At 30.3% G+C, this 23,794-nt stretch overlaps 2 protein-coding genes and 1 non-coding gene across 3 annotated transcripts; 1 reads left to right on the top strand and 2 right to left on the bottom strand.

The window, feature by feature from the left end:
- Window positions 1-3,054: 3,054 nt before the first annotated feature.
- On the top strand, window positions 3,055-3,161 carry LOC114180044. The gene has a single exon (XR_003603620.1). It is a non-coding gene; the product is annotated as a small nucleolar RNA R71 (small nucleolar RNA).
- A 2,858-nt stretch (window positions 3,162-6,019) lies between these two features.
- On the bottom strand, window positions 6,020-8,401 carry LOC114176056 (GDSL esterase/lipase At1g29670-like). The gene is made up of 5 exons (XM_028060962.1): window positions 8,078-8,401; window positions 7,791-7,915; window positions 7,407-7,652; window positions 7,054-7,309; window positions 6,020-6,231 (listed from the first exon to the last, which is right to left on the bottom strand). The coding sequence occupies exons 1-5, from the start codon at window positions 8,328-8,330 to the stop codon at window positions 6,023-6,025; spliced, it is 1,089 nt and encodes a 362-aa protein (XP_027916763.1). The 5' UTR covers window positions 8,331-8,401; the 3' UTR covers window positions 6,020-6,022.
- A 4,836-nt stretch (window positions 8,402-13,237) lies between these two features.
- LOC114176054 (GDSL esterase/lipase At1g29670-like) lies at window positions 13,238-15,868 on the bottom strand. Its single transcript, XM_028060960.1, has 5 exons — window positions 15,509-15,868; window positions 14,650-14,774; window positions 14,322-14,567; window positions 13,854-14,109; window positions 13,238-13,764 (listed from the first exon to the last, which is right to left on the bottom strand). The coding sequence occupies exons 1-5, from the start codon at window positions 15,759-15,761 to the stop codon at window positions 13,541-13,543; spliced, it is 1,104 nt and encodes a 367-aa protein (XP_027916761.1). The 5' UTR covers window positions 15,762-15,868; the 3' UTR covers window positions 13,238-13,540.
- Window positions 15,869-23,794: the final 7,926 nt, after the last annotated feature.

The following is a 23,794-nucleotide window of genomic DNA, read 5'->3' as shown; positions in this document are numbered from 1 at the left end:
TAATAAATGGCATGAAACAATTTTTCTCGCCTCTGGCCAAGAACAGCTCCTATAGCATAGTCGCTGGCATCACACATTATCTCAAAGTCTTGTTTCCAATTTGGAGCAATGATCACAGGGGAAGAAATCAATTTGTTCTTCAATATATTGAAAGCTTTCAAACACTCTTCATCAAATTCAAACGGAGTGTCTTTAACAAGGAGGTTGCACAAGGGTTTGGCAATCTTGGAGAAATCTTTTATAAATCTTCTATAAAACCCGGCGTGCCCAAGAAAACTTCTAACCCCCTTCACATTAGTAGGAGGCGGCAATTTCTCAATTACATCAACCTTGGCATTATCCACTGCTATCCCCCGAGATGAAATTTTATGTCCCAACACAATTCCTTCACGCACCATAAAATGGCATTTCTCCCAATTGAGCACAAGGTTTGTGTCTATGCACCTCTTCATCACCATATCTAAGTTCTTCAAGCAGAGATCAAAGGATTTGCCAAACACAGAGAAGTCGTCCATAAATACTTCAATGCACTTCTCAACCAAGTCAGCAAAGATGGCTAACATGCATCTTTGAAATGTAGCAGGAGCATTGCACAGACCAAACGGCATTCTTCTATAAGCAAACACACCGAATGGACAAGTGAACGCAGTCTTTTCTTGATCTTCCGGATTTACCACAATCTGATTATATCCAGAATAACCATCTAAGAAGCAATAGTACGCTTGTCCTGCTAAACGTTCCAACATCTGATCCATGAAGGGAAGGGGGAAATGATCCTTTCGAGTGGCATGATTAAGTTTCCTGTAGTCAATACACATCCTCCACCCGGTGACCGTCCTAGTTGGAATCAACTCATTTTTCTCGTTCTGAATGACTGTCATACCTCCTTTCTTTGGCACCACATGCACAGGACTAACCCATGCACTATCAGAGATCGGGTATATCATTCCAGCTTCAAGGAGTTTTAGCACCTCCTTTCTCACCACCTCCTTCATAGTGGGATTCAATCTTCTTTGTGGTTGTGCTATGGGCTTGTAATCTTTCTCTAACATAATCTTGTGCATACAATAAGTTGGGCTTAACCCCTTCAAATCAGAAATGTGCCACCCTATAGCTCCTTGATTTGCCTTAAGAACTTCAATCAGTTTCTCTTCTTCAGCTTTAGATAGAGAGCTACTAATTATCACAGGCTTCCTTGCTTCCCCTTCCAGGAACACATACTTGAGGTGATCAGGCAACAATTTAAGCTCAATCTTGTTTTGATCATCAAATTTTTCCTTCTCCAATTTTTCCACTTTCACATCATTAGGAAATATCTCCTTGAGCTTTTCTAGTTGTCTGGTCACTTCCTCCACTTCCGCTTCCTCATCAAGGGTCAACTCATCACATGCCTCAATCAAAACCCTCTCAAGTGGGGACTTCACATGCAATTGGCTCTTGGTAGTCTCAATCACTTCTTCTAGAACATCCACTCTAAAGCAGTTGCTATTATCACCAGGGTGTTGCATAGCTTCCAAAACATTGAAGGTGACAGTCTCATCTTCCACACGCACCTTGAGATGACCATTATCCACATCAATGAGCACCCTTGCAGTTTTCATGAATGGCCTGCCCAATATAAGCGGAACTTCAGTGTCTTCTTCCATGTCTAGAATGACAAAATCCACTGGGAAAGTGAATTTGTCCACCTTCACTAGCACGTCCTCAATGACTCCATAGGGGCATTTGATAGACCTATCTGCTAACTGGAGTGTCATTCTTGTGGGCTTCAATTCCAAATCTCCAATCCTCCTCATCACAGAAAGAGGCATCAAGTTTATGCTTGCTCCCAGATCGATTAGTGCTTTCCCAATAGCCAACTCGCCAATAGTGCAAGGAATAGTGAAACTACCGGGATCTTTAAACTTTGGTGGAAGCAACTTTTGGATGATGGCACTACAATTTCCCTGGACTTCGATGGTCTCTTCTTCAATGTACTTTCTTTTCTTTGTGAGCAACTCCTTCATGAATCGAGCATATGAAGGCATTTGTTGGAGGGCCTCAGAGAAGGGGATATTAATCTCAAGCCTCTTGAATATGTCTAAAAATCGCCCAAATTGCTTCTCCTTCTCTTTTCTAGAATGGATTTTAGGGTAAGGTAGGGGCTTTTCAACACTTTTTCCTTTATTCTTCTCTCTCTCACCCATTTCTTTATGTCCTCCTTCAACATTCTCATCATCTTCTTCAATGCTCTCTTCTTTTCTCTCATGTAACTCTCCACTCTCTTCTCCTTTTTCATCATCTCTATTTACTTTTCTCTCTTCTAACACCTTTCCACTCCTTGTAGTAATAGCTTTAACATGCTCTTTTGGGTTAACTTCAGTGTTAGCCGCAAAATTTGTATCGGATTTCTCCTCCATCCTCTTAGCTATTTGCCCCATTTGCACCTCCAAGTTACGGATAGCAGCTTCGGTGCTCTTGTGGTTGGATATTGACACTTGCATAAATTGATTGAGTGTGTCCTCAATCTTTGAAGTTCTATCTGCCAAAGAGGGATGTTGCTGAAATTGTTGAGGTGGTGGTCTATTCGAGGGTCCTGCTTGTCCCATGTTTGGGTGAGGCCTCCAACCTTGGTTGTAATTACCTTGGCGACTTGTATTACCCATGTAATTAACCTCTTCTTGAGATGTGTTTTGCATGGCACACTGCCCATTGGGATGATCCCCACCACACAACTCACAATTTTGCAACTGTTGTTGGTGTTGAGCTTGAGAAACATTTCGGAGATCTTGCGGAAGTTGAGAGAGCTTCTTCATGAGAGCTTCAAGCTGTTGTGTCATGATTTTGTTTTGTGCCAGTAGAGCGTCATGAGACTGAAGTTGTAGAACACCCTTCTGTTGAGATTGAGCTCTCTCATTGTGCACTTCATTGTCATTGGAGGCCATATTTTCAATCAATTCTCGTGCTTCAGTAGGTGTCTTCCACTTAATACTTCCTCCCGCTGATGCATCCAACATTAACTTTGAGTGAGATTTCAGCCCTGCCAAGAAAAGTGTAAGTTGTGTGGGCTCATCAAACCCATGAATGGGAGTTTTTCTGAGCAATCCCTTGAACCTGTCCCATGCTTGCCCCAAGGACTCATCCACGTCTTGCTGGAAAGCAGAGATTTCTTGTTTGCCTTTGTTAATCTTGGATTGAGGGAAATACTTGCCCAAGAATTTGGAAACCACATCCTCCCAGCTAGTGAGACTGTTTTCGGGGAAAGAATTTAGCCAAACCTTGGCATTTCCCGCCAACGAGAAAGGGAATAAACTCAAGCGAATGGCTTCATCAGGCACTTGATGGATTTTTACTGTATTACATATCTCTAAGAAGGTGGCCAAATGCGTGTATGGATTCTCATTAGCCAATCCATTAAACTGATTACTTTGCACCAAGTGGATTAGAGCTGGCTTCATCTCCATATTTGTAGCATTCACCGTTGGTCGAGCAATACTGTTGAAATTAATGGTCCCTGTGAATGCAGCATAATCTTCCAACGTGCGTCTTCTTTCACCTCTAGCATCATCATGCGGATTTTCTGCCATGTCTTCCTCTTCTTGATCAGATGAAGAAATGAGAGTTGGATCAAAAATAACAGTTGCTTCTCTAGCTTCCCTGCTTTGCCTTCTTCTTCTACTATTGTTTCTTCGAGCCGTTCTTTCAATTTCAGGATCAAAGAGCAAATTATCAGCTCTAGTTCTACTTCTCATGCAAAACAAGAAACACTAGAAAAGAGAAGTTACGCAAAAGGGTAAGTATATACAATTGGACTATATACAATCAAAAGTGTAAAAGGCAATAAATTAATGAATGAAATGAATAAGCCTAAATCGGTAAATAGCACACAATTTGCCTAAACAACAAACAATTCCCCGGCAACGGCGCCAAAAACTTGTTATGACTTTGGCAAGTGTACCAAGTCGTGCAAGTAATAAAAATGGTAAGTCCAAGTATCATTTTCCCACGGGAATTGCGTTTGTTTAGTTAACTAGGTGTACTTACTAATTTAAGCGTTGAATGTAACCATTGATTAATTCGAAACAAGTGAAAACATAAGGATTTCTAAACTTTAAAGTGATAAAATACCAAGGCAAAGACTCATTGGGGTTGGAATTCATGACCAAAACTCTAAGCAAGCACCTCACAATATAAATCTCTCATCTACTCAAGCATTGACATCAAAGGTATTCAATCCCTAATCCCTTAGGGGTATGTTTTGAACTTTTATGTAAAAATTACTAATCCCTTAGAGGTTTAAACACAAAAGACACATTAAAAACGATGTCTAGAATGACCAAAAGCTTTGGTCTATGTCTAGAACCAAATCTTTAGGTTGTTCTATCCATGTCTAGGGTTCCAAAACACTTTCCAATGACTAGATACCACCAAAAACGCATAGATATTCCATCATGCACGAAAATAATTTAGATAGAACACAAAAACAGTGAAAGAGATTCTATTGCATAGATGAAACTATAACGAGTTTAGGTACATTACATCCAACCCCAATGAGATGGAGTTTAGCTACTCCTATACATCTAGAGCACAAATGGAGTTGAAATGGTAGAATGGATGAAGAAAGATTGATCCTTTAAGCTCCAGAAATGTCTCTGCCTTCGTTTTGAGTTCCAGCAGTGTTCCTCCCACCAAAAACTGTCTTTCTGTTCGAGTCTCGACACTTTTAATGTTTGAGCAAAAAGATAAACTCGCTGGGCCAACATTCATTCTCGCTGGGCTAGAGAGCCTTCCTCGCTGGGCTAGTGAGTCTGGTTCGCTGGGCTAGTGAGTCTGGTTAGCTGGGCGAGTACATCCAGCTAGCTGGGCTAATGGCTCCAGGCAGCAACTAGTGAATTTTTCTCCAATCTTCCATTCTTTTCTACAAAAGTCCACAAACATCAAAGTAAACATGTTTTTGAAATAAATAACAAAATCCTAAATTCTTTCATGAGATTAACACAAAAATACATGAATAAAAGACAATTAAGAGGTTCTAAGAAGTGTAAACAATAGGTAATTATCACACTTATCATTAGTCATCGAATCATTTTGGATGATGACCCTCTTCACCAGAATGGCAAATCCATATGCTCTATTTTGGATTAGAACCATCTACTTAGTAATGGTCATCAATCCTCTCGGATAGATACCCTCAATAGGAATGGTTTAATCTATATTTCAAAAATTTCCAAAATATCTCAAAAGTTGTCATTGCATTGGGATCCTCTTCAAGTGGATGGTTACTGATTTTCATTCAAAAATTTAAAAAGGAATGTACTAATGGATGGTTATTTGGGATTTAATGATATTATGTTTTATATTGAGCGTTTGATTTGTTGATATTGGTGAATTGAATCCTAGATATCTAGTTGAAAGATGAACTATATGAGATAAATGCATGATAGAATTTTATAAAATTAAATAACCTCATGTTTGTCTGTTATTTGTAGTTGTTCACTTGCTATAATCGTATGTAATACATGAATAAATGATGATGTGAATGGAAGAGATGAAATGTATGAGACTACTTCAAAGATTTGTAAGGTTTATAAGGTGTAGTAATGTAGTAGCTTCATATGTAGATATTGTTGTATTTTTTTAGTACTCCTTGAAGGAGTTTTAATATATATATATATAATATGTGATTTTTGTATTTAATACCTTGTAGTGTTTAAAATTAGTATGGTGATCTACTGATTTGAATTATTACAACTATAATGAAAATCACAGAAAAAGTATTACAGAAAAAAAAAAAATATATATATATATATATATATATATATATATATATATATATATATATATATATATATATATATGTGACATGCATTCTTCGAATTAACTTCTTGGTGTAGAATCGTAACGGTGAACAAGTTGTAACTTTATTATAAATACATTAGAGAGAAAAGAATATGACTTAAATACGGCAGTGTGTAAACTAATTATAGAATTAAAAATGAAACAAGTATAAATTTGATTGAAATCTAAGTTTGGAACTTCTTCTTTATAACTTGACAAGGTGACTAATGTCCATTGGGTATGCAACTTTGGTAGTTGGAGCGTGATAAGCAGTTTCTGCATCGGCTTTATAGACAAGCTCAATAGAATGATATGAATCAAAAAATGGCTTTTCATTTCTGCTCTTGCATGCCTTCTTATTCGGGACACACAGCCCATTCGACCCAACTTTGCAGCATACGTCAGTACCGATCACTATAAAAAACACATATTTAATTTTAATATTTATATTTTGTTTAAGTTAGTATCATTTAAAAAACGTTAATTATTAAAGAAATACTAAAATTAAATTAGGTTAGCATCCGTCAAGTTAAGACTAAAACTTATTTAAAGCTTTTTTATTTTTCATTTTTAATAATACTAAGTTATATATTCTAAATCTATGTGTTCTTCGTATTGAATATGAATCGTACATTACTTTTAATATAATGACTAGATTTGAAGATATCTTACTCAATTTTCTTTTCTTCCTTTCTGTATAAATCTCACTAGACTTACATTTATATATTTTCTATATAAATCTCACTGTACAAACCCAACGCTACCAATAATTTAGCGTGTTATGCCCCTTAGCCAGCTTTGGGCCAATGCTAGTTACATGTTTTCTTGTAATGAACATGCCTTTACTAAGGTGCCACGCACCAAAGTTAATATATCTTTATAAACATTATCTTTACTGAAATTTTGATAATGCCATCAATGTATAGCATGATGGGTCTTATCACTCCTTTCACATTAGTAAATCTTCTAGAACTGAATCTCTATTAGGAACATTTTTTATATAGGACAGTGTACTCGTCAACTCAACTTTTAGACAAATAATTTATGAACATTTTCATTATATAATTTCATTTCTACTCAATATATTTCCATTTGAATCATTAACATATTATAATATAGTAAAAATTGCAAACATTTGGGTAGTTAGAGTTTTCATCTATATCAGTAAATTATACAAAATCCATGTATGTATATGTTGTCAGGTTTATCACTCATGTAAGGACAAAATATTGTTACCTTGTACGACGTCTTTAGTCGGTCCGGTTGACAACGCCTCAGCAGTGTTAATAAGGATAAATTTAGAATCAGGGAATTCTTTATTGAAACGATCAACTAATGATTTAAGTTTGTCATTGAAAGGTATCACTGCATCATTTTCCTCTTTAACACATGGAAATCCAGGTTTTGCACGTGCAGAAATTTCTGCTGGAACACATCCTAAGGGGACTATTCCAATCAAAGCAAACTTCCTTGCTCCAACTGAATGCAATTCCTGCACGTAGAAACAAACAACAAAAGTAACATCATATTATGAATCTTACGTTGTTAAGGATCTAGATTTGTAGAATGTGAGGTAAATATATTTACACCTTTAAATTCTTTGAGTATTCCTTGACAAGGACCTTGGCATACTGGTCAGGAGAAAATTTTTTACTTGAATCGTAATGCTCTTTCAGGAAGTAGTTGTTTATGTAATCATTGCTGCCTATATTAACATAATATAAGCACTTGTTTAGATGTTCTTTCGCTTTCTCAGAACTCGTAAGTTTCTTGTTGATCTGGGAAACTATGGCTTTGTGGTTTTCCACCTGCTTGTTTAACGGAATATGCTCACCCTGCAATACCAAATTCACCAAAACTAGGTTTCACTCTTTGAAGACAAACAAAACTTAAATATAACAAAATCATATGTGGCAGTTTCCACTGATGTCAGGAACTGGTTTTCCTCTAAAGTAAAAGAGTTTGAGTTATACCCAATGTGTTCCTGTCTCGTTGAGAATCCCTGATGCAGCTGATGCATAATTTACGCCTTTCAGTATGTCTGAACCACTCGTATTTGCAAAGGGGGGCATATATGCGTCGAATCCCAAAAGCTCCGCTGCAGATACAAAATTTTAAATCTTCCATAATAATTTCAGTGGTTAATCACAGGTGATGAAACAAAACTACATAATAATTTTTGGAAAAATAGAATATATATATATATATATATATATATATATATATATATATATATATATTTGGAGAATTGAATTATTACCGAGTACGTCAACGGTAGTACGACCGTTGGTAAATCTTCCAGTGGGGCCATTTGGGAAATCAACCCCATAAGGTGGGTGATTAGCTTTAGCGTCAGTTTTTAGATCGTTGTTGTTTCCACAATCTGACAGAGAGTCTCCAAAGATGAAAAAACCAGGTACTTGGGGATCACCTGCAACAACGCAATGTCGTTGCATGTACGTTGCGATCAAGAGAAAAACACCCACTAACCATAACTTGGTTTCACAGGCCATATCCAAAGATAATATGAACAAGAGTTTTCAATGTTCAGATCCAAAATTTTAGTGGAGAAATTGGTTGAAATAATTTGTCTGAGTAACAAATTGAAAGGCCATATAGAAGTGTTGATTTTTGAGAGTGAATTTGATGCACATACTATTAGAAAATGACTGGAGCCTAAATCAACAAAAGAAGGTAAATAACTACGAGCTCGGTATGCCATGTCTTAAAAACCTCTACTTTTCATTTTGGACAAAATTGGAGTTGCTTAATGTCTTAAAATTCTCAACTTTTCAATTTGGACAAATTGAAGTTCTTCAATATCTCCATTTTATAGTATATATGCATGCAAAAAAATTAGAGAAGAATAATATTAAAATTGTTGAGTGTTACGGAATGAGAGTTATTACGATGATACGGGTGACATGTAACCGAAAATCTTAAAAAATAAGTTTGTAGTTATATATATATATATATATATATATATATATATATATATATATATATATATATATATATATATATATATATATATATATATAATATTTGTCTTAACCCCATGTCTAAAACTAATCATAAAAATCACTTCCTTTTAATCTCCTAATTAGTGGGAGAAAATGTTTTATAATTTTGTGTACACAAAAACTTAACTAAAATTCTATAATACATGTTTGTTTGTTTTTTCCGTAAGAAAAAATATATAATGTAAAAGAGACACTATTATACCTCAACTTTTATCAAAAATCTACTATATATACATAAAAACAATATAATCACTATTGTCGCTCTCTATCAAAATACACCCTATGAAACTAATTTTTTTCGAATTTGATGAAAGGAAAGTCGATCCCAAATGCATCGACCACTCTTCACATTTGATTTGCCTAATTATATAAAATTTTAAGATCTATGTTTTAATCATTAAACTTGAATTTAAAATTAAAATTTGTTTATATATTAAATTTTAATACATTTTGGTTTTAAATTATAAAAATAATGTGTATATTCTTTTTTAACTCAATTGCATCAAATGAATGTCACCTTAAAACACCGTTAAACAAATTTAAAAAATTAATATTATTAAATTAAAAGAATTATATATATTCATTTGTAAAATTTAAAAATAAAATATATTAAAGTTTGAGACAGAAATTAATTTTAATTTGATAAGTTTTAAAATATATGAGTAATTTAACCCAAGTTTTAAAATACATGAGTTCAAAATGATAATTATATAATTTTGAGAATACAAATGTTGTTATATCCCTATTCACTTGTTACTTAATATACTTTCACCCTTCTTTATATCTTCCATACTTTAACCATGTATGCTATTAGGATTATTCCAAGAAACTTGTGACAGGGTCCCTAACAAAATCATGGTTATATTAGTTTTTAAATTAACATAGTATCCATCAATCCGGAGCTTTTAACCGGAGTTTGAATTTATATACATCAAAGTTTAAATTTGCCACTTGATTATAAATTTCATTATTATTAATTGAACAATGATACTGTATCCCTTTAATACAATCAATTAGTTACATACATCAATCAAAACATGCAAAATTTACTCTAAGTATTTTCTTTGTAATATATGTTTATGCGATTCTTACTCCTACATTGTGTTAACTTGAGAGTATTTATTATTAAAAAAGAAGAATGATTTGAGGGTGATTGAAATGTTCACTTGTAGGAATGTGAGAGAGATAGGAAAAGGAAAGAATTGTAATTCTATTATTTTTTCATTATCTCTCATATTTTGAAAATTTGTATAAAATTACCGTAATGTTTTCCATTTTTTTTTTCTTAATCCAAGTCGATTCATGTGCATTTTTCTTAATTTATGTAAATTACAAAAATCATCACTAATAATGTTGCATAATTATGATAATAATGTAAAAATATTATTTTTAAAATTATATTTACAACAATAATTAATACCTAAAATTACAAAACTTTAGAATATATATATATATATATATATATATATATTGTATTTTATTATGACTTTATTAAAATAATGATTTTTCCCAATTTATTCAGTAAATATTTTTTATAAAATAAATCTAACTCATCTAAATATTATTTTATATTACTTTCAACATCAAGGACAATTTGATAATTTTATTTTTCTTTCAATTAAACTTAACTTTTAATCTATAACATTAATTAAATCACTCACAAATTTTCATAAACTTTACTTTTAAATCTATTTACTTTCAACTCTAGACCCTTTAATCTGCCCTTAGTCTATGTTTGTTTTAGGCTCTGTTCTTTTGAGAGGAAGGATTAAAAGGAGAGGGAGAGAAAGAGATGGGAAGGATTAGAGGGTGAAGTTGATGTTGTTCTTTTTAAGGGATTAGGAAGTGATTTTAGAGTAGATTAGAGAGTGAAATTTGTGAAAGTTTGTGATTGAATTGAGTGATGTGACATATTAAAAAAAAAATTAATAGATAAAAAAATAAGATTACCAAAATATCCCTAATGTTAAAAGTAATATAAAATGCTATATAAATCATTTAGAATAATTTATTTAATTTCTATTAATTGTGTGAAATAATATAAATATATTTATAAAAAAATGAATAATCAAATTTATTTGGTATGAAATTAAATTTAACATTTATCAATTTAATATTTACATGAAAAATAATTTATTTATGTTATATATATATATATATATATTTTTTTTAAGTCTTTGAAATATAATTTTTTTTGTTTATTTGATATGAACATATTTTTTTAATTTGATTATGTTTGTTAATAATATAGGTAACATTTTTTAATAAATTTTTTTCTTTTTTTCAAATTTTATAGAATTATATATTGTTTATATATTTTTAACTTTTAGATTTTTAGATGTTTGTTAATAATAAAATTTTATTTATTTTTATTAATAAATTAAAACTAAAATTAAAAGATAAATTTATGTGAAGAAATAAGAAAGAAGACAACACTGTGTGAACACGTGTCAAAAAATTACGAGGATAAGAGAGGTAAAAAATAAATATGACGAGGATAAAATGGTAATTTTGTATGCATCACCTTCTAATCTCTTCCATAGTAGAGGGATGGAATTTTTTAGTCATCCCTCTAATCCATCCCTGCCATTCCCTTGCATCACCCCAAAAAGAACAAGGTGATCACTCTCCATGCCTTCCTCTCCAATCCTCTTGAACAGTACATCCCTTCAAAAGAACAGAGCCTTAAGGAGGAGTGGATTTGAACGAATTCAAGGGAAAAAAAGCATTGAAAATTGAGTTGTTTGGATTAAAGGAAAAAATAGAAAAGAATATAAGATTTGAAAGGAAATGACAAGAAAGTTTATGAGAATTAATGATTGATGATGTGATGGATGTAAAAATTAAAAAAATATTTCAATTGATAAGAAAAGAAGATTATTAGTTTATCCTTATATTTAAAAGTAATTTAAATTAAATTATAAATAGTGTATATTATATTATAATAAAATATAAGTTATTATTTAAACTAGAAAAAAAATATTGATAAAAATATGATTTTTTGAAATAAAAATGGAATAAAATTTTTTGAGATTAGTTTAAAAAAAGTTAAGTAATAATTTCACATTATGAAATTATTATAAAGATATGTGCTAGTCTAAAATTAATATAAATTAAATGGAAGTAATTTTGTTAATAAAAAAGTATACATGGATGAAAATAATTTAAATTAAAAATTATACATTTGAGAAAAAAAATCTTAGTACATTACAAAAGTAAACAGAGTGTAAAGGTGAAAAACAAAAAAATATAAAGATAAAATGGTAATTATACCGGAAATTATCTAACTTTCCATCCAAATATTCTCATTTCAGAGAAGATCACTCTCTCCCCTCCAAATATGTTTCTGCAAAGCAATTCAAATAAGTAGAAATAAACACGATAGTCACTTCCACTTCCATTCTCTGCTGTAATAAATCAGCAGAAAAGAACAAAGATTTGAAATTAACAAGACAAACTTCATTTTTTAATTCACTAAATTTATCATCTTCCTTGGATAAAAGTAAACTGAAAGATATATTTCAAGTTAATAAAAAATAAAACTAAATAGAAAAAAAGAAGAAAACACTTTTACTAGTAATATGTTGTGAAAAAGTTTAGATTATTAGTTGAAAAATTCTCCTCTTTCCTTTCCGACTTCTAAAAGGACCACCAAATAAAATACACCCATTTAGCATTTAATATAATAATATTTTAATTATACTTATTTTATTTTTTAGCTTAAAATTCTAATATACATGACTAAAAATTATTATAACGAACTCTACAATAAAAGTAAAAAAAAAAAAGTGTCAAAGAATATTTTTCTAATCTCAAATTTGTCTGTTTATTACTTCAAACGTAAGTGATTGATATTAATTAAGGTTTCAGAAATATTATAACACTTACCTAATAGTCAAGGGAGGTACTTCTGTGTGATTTTTAGGTCTCTTTGAGCATTCATAATTTTAATTGATAACATTTAATTCTTAGAATATTCTTAACTGATTTCAATTAGTATAAATAGATATTTCCAAAATTTTTACCTAAAATTCTTAATAATTATACTGAATCCTCCTATTTGTAATTAGTCCCTAACTCGTTGAATAAGATCCATTCCCCTTTACAAAATCCGTACCTATAACCGAAATTCATTATCCTAGATAAACCAAGTCATGTTTATTTTGACCTTTTAATGTTAAAGTACTTTTTAAAGAACACTAAACAGGATCAAATGTACGCACAAATTTAAGAAAAGTATGTGTCATTTGTTTATATGCTAATTAGTTCAAATTCAAATTTAATAGTCTTAAATTAATTACAAACACTTGGTGATTTTAATTTTATACTTTTAAATCTTCTGTATTAACACATACCGTTATTAGAAACCATTTTCTCTTTTCTTAATGCCATGAATATCATTTCAAAACTATCTCTGAATCATTCACAGAGAAACTTTCAAAATGTGTATCCATAAGCTACAACAGATTATTCACTGTAATGAAATAAGTAATCTTCCAAGCTTGGTCACAATTACACATGTACTTATGAATCCACATGAACACTTAGCATATATGATGAATATGTAAGAAAAAGATGAGAGAAAAACTCCAGAATCTTATGACTTAAAAGAAACAAATAAGACATTCCAAGAACATTATAGATGTGGTTGTGGCACAGCTTATGGCCGCTACCTCACTAGACCATGTTCATCTTAGAGATCAGATCTGAGCTAAGTGTTGGATATCCATAGGGTAAGCATCTGATGCAGATTGAGCACTGTATGCTCTTTGAGCCACAATTAGGTTTCCAGCCTCAGTAGGATGAAAAGCATCCCAAAACAAGTACTCTCTTCTGTTTGGGCATGGAGTTTGCATTGGCAGACATGTAATTTGACCGTTGTTCCTTCCTACCCCACAACACCCAGCATTTATGACACTGAAACCTGAAGGTTGATTCATGACAATAGAATTTTGAGTTAATGTTGTTCTGGAAAATCATGAATGTAAAATGTTTTGGTTAGAAAATAATTACCAAAAGCTCCAGGGTTGCTTATAATATCTTGAAAGATACCATAAGAGTTTATGTAGATGACTCTTGCATCAGGCATCTGGCTGTTGAATTGGTCAGTGAGACCTTTCAATCTGTTGTTGAACATTTGATTTGCAACATTGATTCTGTCAACGCATGTTTTACCATCTGGGCTGTTCCTGGCCAACTCATTTGGGCTGCAACCTATTTGCCCTATTCCAAACAGCACCATTTTCCTTGCTCCATAGTTGTACAAAGTCTGAAAGACAAACACAATACAGTCAATTTTTAAATTTGTGGAGATTAAAGTTATCCATTTTGTTCTTTGTTCTTACTTCGTAGGTGATTTTGGTTGTGACAGATTATGGTTGGACAGAAAGATTAAATGTTTTTTTAAGCATTGCATGTTATGATAGACTAATTGAAGAGGAAAAGGTGAACTGGTAAAGAAAAAGAGAGCTAGAGACTAACTTTGAGTTGGTCATTATATGCATCAATAAGAGTATCAGCAAACTGATCTGGTGTGTACTCCCTGCTGCTTGAATAGAATTGAGGCATGAAATAGTTGTTTAGATAATCATTGCTACCCAGCCCAATTGAATATATGCACTTGCTCAAGTAATTTGCAGCTGAGTCCTCATTTCCTAGTATATTTACCACTTGGCTCACTGTGCTTTGATAATTTTGCACCTGCCCACTAAAACTAATGCGCGCTCCCTACAAAACATATGAACAACTTCAGAAGATAAACACCAAAGAGGTTAAAAAAGTGATGTTTCTTGAGGTAAATGTATGGTACCAGTTGCTGTCCAGTTTCCTCTCTAATTCCAGCAGCAGCAGATGCATAATTCACTCCTTTAAGTATGTCATCGCCACTAACTTCAGCATATGAAGGTATCAAATCATCGAATCCCAAGAGTTCAGCTGTTAAATTTCAACAAAAATGTCAAATTAGAGTGAAACTTTTCTATATATTTACCATAATCAATTTCATGTGCCGGATCTACTTTGCTCTTGTTCTTGTTTTTTTAACCAGATCAGTATATCTGCTGTAAGAATCTAACAGTAAATTTTTTTCCTTTATTAGTGTTTCTACAGTTCTACCTCTACACGTCTTCAAATTCAACTGCACATTGAATGCGGGCAAACAGATCCATGTGCATAGAATTTAAGGGTCACTAATGAAACTTATGAGGGGTAAACTAACTCAGTGTAATGCCAAAAAGCAGTGCCTATTGTCTGTTTCCCTCATTACCCATCTGCACCATAATCCATTTTTTAATTTCACCAGGCAAAAAATCAATGTTTCTTAACTATACCCTCTCGTTCTAGAGAAAATATTAGGCGGTGTAGGTGCACATTAAATTTGTTGTCTGATTTTAGCATAACACAGTTTGGCATCCAATAGATCATTATGCAAGCACATGCATAGATTAAGGTGGTTTTAGTTACACACTTAACTGATAGGTTAAAGAAAAGTGAAGAAAAAGATCAGATCTTGGGACCATTTTGCTGTCATTGACTCTATCTAACTATGACTTCGACAGTGATGTTGATTATGATTACATGCATGTGAATCTTAAGACCATGCAAGCAAGTATATGCATGTGAATGGTTCCATGCAGACAATGAAGACAATGAAGAAAGAGGAAGCTTACCAATTCCATCAACAGTGGTTTTCCCATTGGAAAACCTCCCAGAAGGTCCACCAGGGAAGTCGATCCCATAGGGAAGGTAATCAGCCCTAGCCAAAGATTGAAGCGCGTTGTTGTTGCCATTATCAACCAAGGAATCACCAAAAATGAAGTAGCATGGCACTTGTGGTGCAGCATGAACCTCACTCCACAAGCCAAGAAGAACAACAACCAGTGACAACAACATGGTTGTAGTTGTGAGATCTAAGGTTGCCATTGAGCAAGAAACGGTGGCTTTGACTTGTGAGGAAATGAAAAGAGTGAAACTAGGTAGCTATATGGAAGATAGCATGTGTGAGTTATTGAATGTGGAAGGTGTGGTATGTGTAGCAGTATATATAGTAGAGAAATAATGAGAGTAGCATGGTCTATGGGTAGAGTGTAGTGTAGAGTATAACTTTTACAGTTGGGAGTGTTGGTTAGGTGCATTAAATGGACGCGGATAGATATATTGTAAGATTGAATGAAATGGCTCTATTACCAATTCCACTGTACCACCCCACCTCATTTATGAAATCTGATCACTGATGTGATTCGACTTTAATGCAGCAGAGTTGCATTTTGCAGGGATGAAAATTTGGACTTTTACTATTCTCAAAGACCTGCATTATAAACTCTGCTTTCATAGGCATGGCTAATATGCTAGAGTGAATACCTTTCCACAAACAAAACTTGTCTTTCTTCAGCAAATTTTCTTTATTTTATTTAGCCTATCTTATCAATAACTTGCAAATTTGATAATAAAATATATTATCAATTTTATTTCATCCGGAGATTATAAAGGGTCAGAAGCTTCACATCGATTAAAGATAAGGTTAATTCACAATATATAAATGGATGCAATCTTCACTTTATAAGTTAGTATTTAAAGCTTGAGTTAGGTTTAAATCTCACTCTCTAACATATTAGAATATTTAAAGTCTTTATATTTAGAATGTACAAATACCTCAATTTAATCTAAAGTATATATGTGTGGTTGCAAACATCACTTTCCAAACCGATTTTGCATTATAAATGAGAAATCAAAACTTTGTATTATAAATGAGAAATCAAAACTTTGTTTTAACCTACCTTAAACTTAATTACAATTATAAAGTTATAGTTTTTTTTTCTTTTTTTTTCGTATGAGTTAGTTAAGAACACGAATTATGCTGGGTCGATCTAGTATAATAAATTAACAAAGTGTGATGTTGGTGTGTTTGATTTTGACAGAATAGATGTTTGTGTTGATAATGCCTATTTAGATGCCTTTCAAAGAATGTTCTTCTGTTTTATATACTTTACATTAGTTATATCATTAGTTGATAATAGTTTTTAATATTATGTGCAAATTATGAGTATTTTAATATGAAATTTACAAAACTAAACATATAGATAATTAAATTTCAAAATAAAACAATTTTTTATATCATCTTAAAAAAATTATTTAATTTCTTTAAATTGACTTGTAAAATAAAAATAATTTTGTGCTTCTGATAATAGGAAAAATAGTTATTTTGGTTTTGTTATCACATATTGAGTACTCTGTACTTTGAATTAAATACTGATAAATAACTACATTTATAGCATTACAATAAATAAAAGGTGAACAACTTTTTATAACTTTTTTTAAGACCTTGTAAATATATAAAGTAGTTAATGTTAATATAAAGAGATTATAACTCAACAGTTTTGTGAAATTTCAATACAATTTTACGAAATCTTTTTTTATATATTTTTAATTTCTTTATATATATATATATATATATATATATATATATATATATATATATATGATTTCCCTAAATAATAAATATAACAATAAATATCAAGACATCAAATGTTATTTTTAATATGACATCTCTTGATTCATCAATCTTAATTCCAGGTTTCAAAATATCTTCTAATAAAAATAAACTTAAATAAAAAAAAATAAGTGTTACAAAATATTAATCATAACATAAAAGCATATAAAACGATATTAATTCGGATATTAACTACAGTGTGATGATTCACAAACAAATAAAAAAGTTAATTGCATAAATATAATTAAAGAGATTAAAAATGAACAATCAAAGTAATCACCACACTTTTGAATCATTCCTCTTAAACGTCAAAGAAAATTCAAAATATGGGTAATATATTTAATAGGTTATTACAGCGTCTACGAATAAATAACGTTTTTTATGTTTATTGTAGTTTTAATTTCTAAAAAGTTATAAATTGATCAATGTTTTTACTTTTTAATAAAAAAAAAGTTAGTTATGTTTTCTTAACTTATCTGTAAAGATTATATTAATATATGTTGTATAACATATGAAAGTAACTTTTATAAGTTATTTTACTAAAATCATTTATTAAATGATTTATTTATCATTAACTTATGCAATAGATGTTTGATATACACATAAGAAGAAGAGTATGTAGCAATAGTTAAAAAATTCTCTCAATAAATTTGATGTTCTGAAAGCATCCAAAATACCTAGTAAGTTACCTACTCCTATATAGATAAATGATAGTAGATTGAAGAATTTAATGACTTTGGTCTAAGTCATATGCTATGTTTCTAGCACTCCATTATTAATATTATTATTATTATATTGTTTTTTTATTATATTTAAAGCATTTAAGGCAAAAGGTCCACACTACACTGCTCTTCATGGATGGTTATCCAACATATAACATTTTGCAGGTTATTTGTGAGGATGCATGCATGCATATATGCCTCCAACAAATCTGCAACCACTCATCAATTCACATCAAAGGGTGGAAAAAAAGTTAACTCTTAAATGATCAATACTAGAAATGTGATATGGTAAAGTGGATGAAACCTGATTGGTTTAAAATTATTTTATGAACAACTTTGGTTTCTCTATAAAGTTGACAATATAAGTTAATATAATATAATAAGAGAAGAAGAACGAAGAATGAGAGAGAATAGCAGAGAATTTAATTTTTTGTGTCATATTTATTAAAAAGAAAAATATTATTTATTATATATTAAATATTATATATTCAAAATGCAAGTGTTACAAATAAATTAATCTCATAAAGAATAATAAACATATGAGTAACGGTAGAAAAAATCAATATTTAATCATTAATTTATGACAAAATGACTTTTTATTTTATTTTAATGTTAAGGAATGGAATGACCTCTTCACAGATAATAGAATAGAAGTATTTATTTTGATTCTATCTCTTTGTTCGGTCGCAGGTTAATGTTTTTGAAGACATTATAATTAACTTTTTTTACACGTAAGATCTTTATATTTTACCATACTAAATAAAAGAAGAGAAATTGGAGATTTGAATTTAGTCACGAATTCAGAAACGACCCTCCTAACTCAACCACTTCAGTTGAGCTTAGTAATAACAGTATTTATGTTCAAATAAGCAAGTCTTGCAATGGCCTCCTTGCATGATACTCTTTCAACCTTCTGGATATAATTATGACCTGGAAGACACCAACTAACGAATAAATAGGAAACAAAAATATTTATATATATTTTAAAATAATTTATTCTTTACTTGTTTTAAATTTTGTCTTTCTAAACTTTTAATACTTTATTTTCCTTTTACTTTAATTTGTCTTTAAGATTTTTTTATCAATTATCTTTCTTACATTCATATTATATCGAGATAATAATAATTAGAGTTAAACATATCTATAGTCATTAAACTTATATAAGAATTTGAAATTGTCTTTGTTCAAAATTTTGATATGTTTTAACTTTTAAATTTTCAAAATAAATGAATATAATTATCTCAATTCAATAGGATTAAAAACAATTTCGTATCAAACAATGTTTTAGGTTGATGTTTCAGCTATTTACATAATTTGATAGACTTCAACTCAAATGTCAAAATAAATTATTTGGATTAGGAAAACTATATTTATTCAAATTTTGAGTTTTGAAACTATAAAATGTATTAAAGTATGAGATATGGATGAATTTTAATTTCTTATTAAAATCTATTGACTAAATACGTATTATTTTGACATGTAAAATAAATATAACGCAGTTGGGTTAGAATGACTATGTGTGTGTTTGGTTTAATATTTGGAAGTTCAAACCCAGTTTGCTTTGTATTGAAAGCCATAAATGATGTTTGGTAAATCTTTGTTCTCTTTTATTGAGCCCAAAAACATGGGTTGCTTTCAAAACAAAACTTTATAAATTTTTTCTATTGGATGATATTTTCTATTTCATTCAATCAAACTTAATTTTTTTAACAAACATACCCTTTATTTATTCATTTTTGTGGACCAAACTATATATAAGTTTGGGGATAGAAATGAATTTAAACTTAATTTTTTTAACAAACATACTCTTTATTTATTCATTTTTGTGGACCAAACTATATATAAGTTTGGGGATAGGAATGAATTTTAATTTTACATCTAAGGACTAAAAATATAATTAACTTGGATAACTAGATGGATCAAAATAAATTATTGTGTTCTCTTTTCTGAGTTTGTGTATGTATATTTGACTTAAATTTGAAGTATTGATTTAGTCAATTTTATCCTAAGTTAGTTTAAATGCCTAACAAACTATTTATGCTAATTGAAACATGTTAAAAGAGTTTAGACATTTAATATAAGATGAAATGTTATTTCTTTGAAGATTGAATTATATCTTGCTTGAGGTATCGAGTTGTAACTTATATGATACTAAAACCATAATAATTGAGAAATATTAAATCTCATTTTTTTCTCATTTTACCACTAAATAAATAAGTCAATCAATTTATCTAAATTATTATATAAACAATTTATACCGAAAAACTAAATAAAAAGTAAATATATTTTTAATTGATATATTTTTTTTCTTCATTGAGCACTTTCACTCAAAAAGTTTTAAATTTTTTCTTAAAAAAGAAGAGTCCCACAAGGGAATCTTGTAGTTGAATAATGAGTGATGACAACAATATCACTGAAATTAGCATGTGATTACAGTTTAGAGTGAGTTGTTTCATAAATAATTCATGTGCCTTCTTATCTTATGTGTTTCCTTTCTGTGGCAAATGATAAAAACGATTGCAATATATAAAACATACTTCATTTTTTTTTAGGCACGTCAGGGATATTTATTACATATTTTTTATTTTCTCCATTAATTGAAATACACAAATGTAACAAGGATTTATTATAATTATTATTTTAAAAACGAAAATCACAATAAATGTTTGAAAAAGTAAAAGTGCAATTTTCTTTTTTAAATTTGAAGGTATTTGAATACATTTGACTTTACCTGTGAATATTTTTGCATTTGATGGATATCACCCACCACATGGGTGTAGTTAAGACCCTTTTTTAATGGTTGTTGAACCATGTTAGAGGTGTGGTCCAACATAGCCATCACTTTGTCTTCAATGTTCACATTAATGTCTTCTTCTGACTTTTGTTTTCTTTGAAGAAATTGATTTTATTTGTACTACCATGATGTTTGTCTCTAATATACTTCTAAAACTATTATTTACTTTTTGTCCTTTTTTCCTTTATGAATAGTAATGACACAAATTAAACAACTAACAACACTATCATAACTTTCACGGGGAATTCTGCTGTAATATTCAACCAATGAAGCTCCAACTTCAATAAATATTTGGGCACAAAATCTAATATATTTATTTCTCATTTTTCCAAAGTCAACACCATAGATCAATTATATTTTTAACTAGTATATTTTAATATTTAAATATTATTTTTCATCAATACATATATAATACATATATATCATGTGTAGGGATGTCAATAGGGCGGGTAGAGTACGAGTAGTAGTTTCCCCGTATTTTACCCGTTAAATAAATATCCGTCTTGTACCCGTACTCATATCTGTCGGGTATCTGTTATGTGGGTATTCGTCTATTTCTTTTTATATTCACGGGTATCCATGGGTACTCGCGCATATTTACAAAAATATTTTTAAAAAAAATATTTAACCATAATTAGTGTTTGGATCAACAAGCTCACTTTCTCCGAGATTGATTACTGAAAAAACAAACAAATAAAAAATCACTAACAATTTATATTGTACTTTATTTTTGAATGAAATATTAAAGAAATTACTAACTTCATCAATGTTCACATCTTGCAACATTGTATAAAGTTTCATGTTGTACAATCTTAATCTAGAAGAGCGTGAAAACATAAGAAGTTCATTAAAAAATTCTAACAATCACTTAATTAAAATACCTAAGTAAAAGTTTTAATTTCATTACCTTCCATGTTGGTCCATAACCAGTCTTGGAAACACATCAATGCCTCAACAGTATCTCAAAGTAATCTACTCTGATGTGGGGTAAGAATCTGACCACCATTACTCAATGAAGACTCAAAATGTTTTTTCTAATATATATATATATATATATATATAAGAGTATTTTTGTGAATTAAAGTTTAGCGGATACGAATACTATGATACCCGTACCCGCCTCGTTAACATGTGGGTACCAAAAATACCCGTATCCGCGGGTAGTGGCTATCCATTTCTAATATCTGTTTCCTACCCGTTGCGGATTTTATCCACGGATACCCGCAGATACGGATTTTTTTGACATCCCATTAATGTGGGAGTAGATAGGTGAAAAAGTAGAAAATGAAATTATATATTTATTATAATTAAAAAAAAGATTGTGTTTATTTTTCTTGTAAAAGAAAACATTTTTGTTTAGTAGCAAACAAAGTAACAAAGGAAAAAAATATTACTTTCATTTAGTGTTACATACTTTTTCCCATAAATATAAGGTTGATATTTTTCAAAATTATTTCACTTAAAATAGAAAAGTAACTTTGTAATAATAAAATTATTTTATTTTATTTATAATTTTTAAAATAACAATTTTCTCACTCATGTTCTGATAAATATATATGTTTTTCTTTTTCACATTTTTTTCTCACGGCTTATTCCGTGTTCCTTCCATAAGAAAAAAAAATCACATTTTTCTTTATTCTTTTCTATGTACAAAAATATATACATAAAAAACCGGAAGACCTTAGGTATTATTGCTAGGGTGTTAAAATACAATTTAATTATTACGTTCCACAATAAATACAATATAGATGTTATATATAATGATAACATGCAAAAAAAACTTAATCAATAAGACAACAAAAAAATTAGGGATGACAAAACGGAACAACCTAGTCCATTTTGACCTTATCCGTCGTGACTTGTCAAAAACGGGTCAAATCAAACTGGTCCATCAAACAAAGACATACCAATAATGATAATCCATCTCATATTAGAACGGACTAATGAGCTAGGTCGGGTTGGTCATATAAATTAATATTAAAATCATATTTAATCATATAAATTATTTTTTAAACTTTTAATTGATTAGTTAATGTTTTTAATTAAATAAATTAAAATAATTATTACATTTACTTGTAATATTATTCTATTATAACTAATAATTGGAACTTAATTTATGAATGTTAATGATTTAAATTACAATATTATTATATATTTACATTTTAAAAAAAATATAATATAAAAAAATTAATCTTTTTAATTATTTTTTATTAATTTTTAATTAAAAAAATGAGTTAACGTGTCGGGACAGGCTAGCCCATACTTTGACCCATCAAATTGGCGGACTGAACGAGTCAAGTCAGAATGGGTTGACGGGTTGAAAATTTCAACTCGACTTGTTCCTTTTAATATGAGCTAACGGACTGACTCGTCTATTCCAATCCGTTTTATCACCCAAAATAAGAACAATACAAATTAATAATATTTTTTGTCCATGATAAGATGCGAGATATATTTATTTCTTGATCGATCATCGTTATTTTATTGCTTATATTTGACCTAAGTTGTTACTTTATATTCTGAGGTTCACATTTAGTTAAATTAGTTTGTAGGCATATATACCCATTCTGAGGATATATGAGAACCTCATAATTTGAGGAAGAGCCTTGGGAGGATGATAATGAACCTTTCGAGGGGATTTAGACAACACGGTGTTGATCCAAATGCGAAAGATGATCAAACTTTACTTTCATTTATATTTTCTTATTGTATATGGATGAATTTATGTTTATTAGTTTTACTTAAGTAATAATACTTGAACAATGATGCATCAAATGCTTCCAAACCCTATTGTTGTTTTAACTAATAAGAATGAATTACATTTCATCTTATCTTCTTCCTATGCAGCAACAAAACTAATGACAGCGGTGGTATAACACAGTGAGGGAGGTTATTTTAGTAATGATGAGGATGCAGAAATCAAAAGCCTAACCTCGGGTGAAGATGTTTA

This window comes from Vigna unguiculata, chromosome 3, assembly GCF_004118075.2.
Source record: "Vigna unguiculata cultivar IT97K-499-35 chromosome 3, ASM411807v1, whole genome shotgun sequence".
Classification (NCBI taxonomy): domain Eukaryota; kingdom Viridiplantae; phylum Streptophyta; class Magnoliopsida; order Fabales; family Fabaceae; genus Vigna; species Vigna unguiculata.
This window is presented reverse-complemented; position numbering and strand designations above follow the sequence as displayed.

Bases quoted from the DNA above. Each gene is read 5' to 3' on its own strand.
- LOC114176056 (XM_028060962.1), bottom strand. From the start codon at position 8,330: ATGGCCTGTGAAACCAAGTTATGGTTAGTGGGTGTTTTTCTCTTGATC. The intron at 7,310-7,406 runs GTGTAAATATAT...TTCTACGTGCAG, and splicing joins AATACTCAAAGAATTTAAAG to GAATTGCATTCAGTTGGAGC. The intron at 6,232-7,053 runs GTAACAATATTT...TGTTTTTTATAG, and splicing joins GACTAAAGACGTCGTACAAG to TGATCGGTACTGACGTATGC.
- LOC114176054 (XM_028060960.1), bottom strand. From the start codon at position 15,761: ATGGCAACCTTAGATCTCACAACTACAACCATGTTGTTGTCACTGGTT. The intron at 14,568-14,649 runs GTACCATACATT...TATGTTTTGTAG, and splicing joins AGGAAACTGGACAGCAACTG to GGAGCGCGCATTAGTTTTAG. The intron at 13,765-13,853 runs GTAATTATTTTC...ATCAACCTTCAG, and splicing joins AAGCAACCCTGGAGCTTTTG to GTTTCAGTGTCATAAATGCT.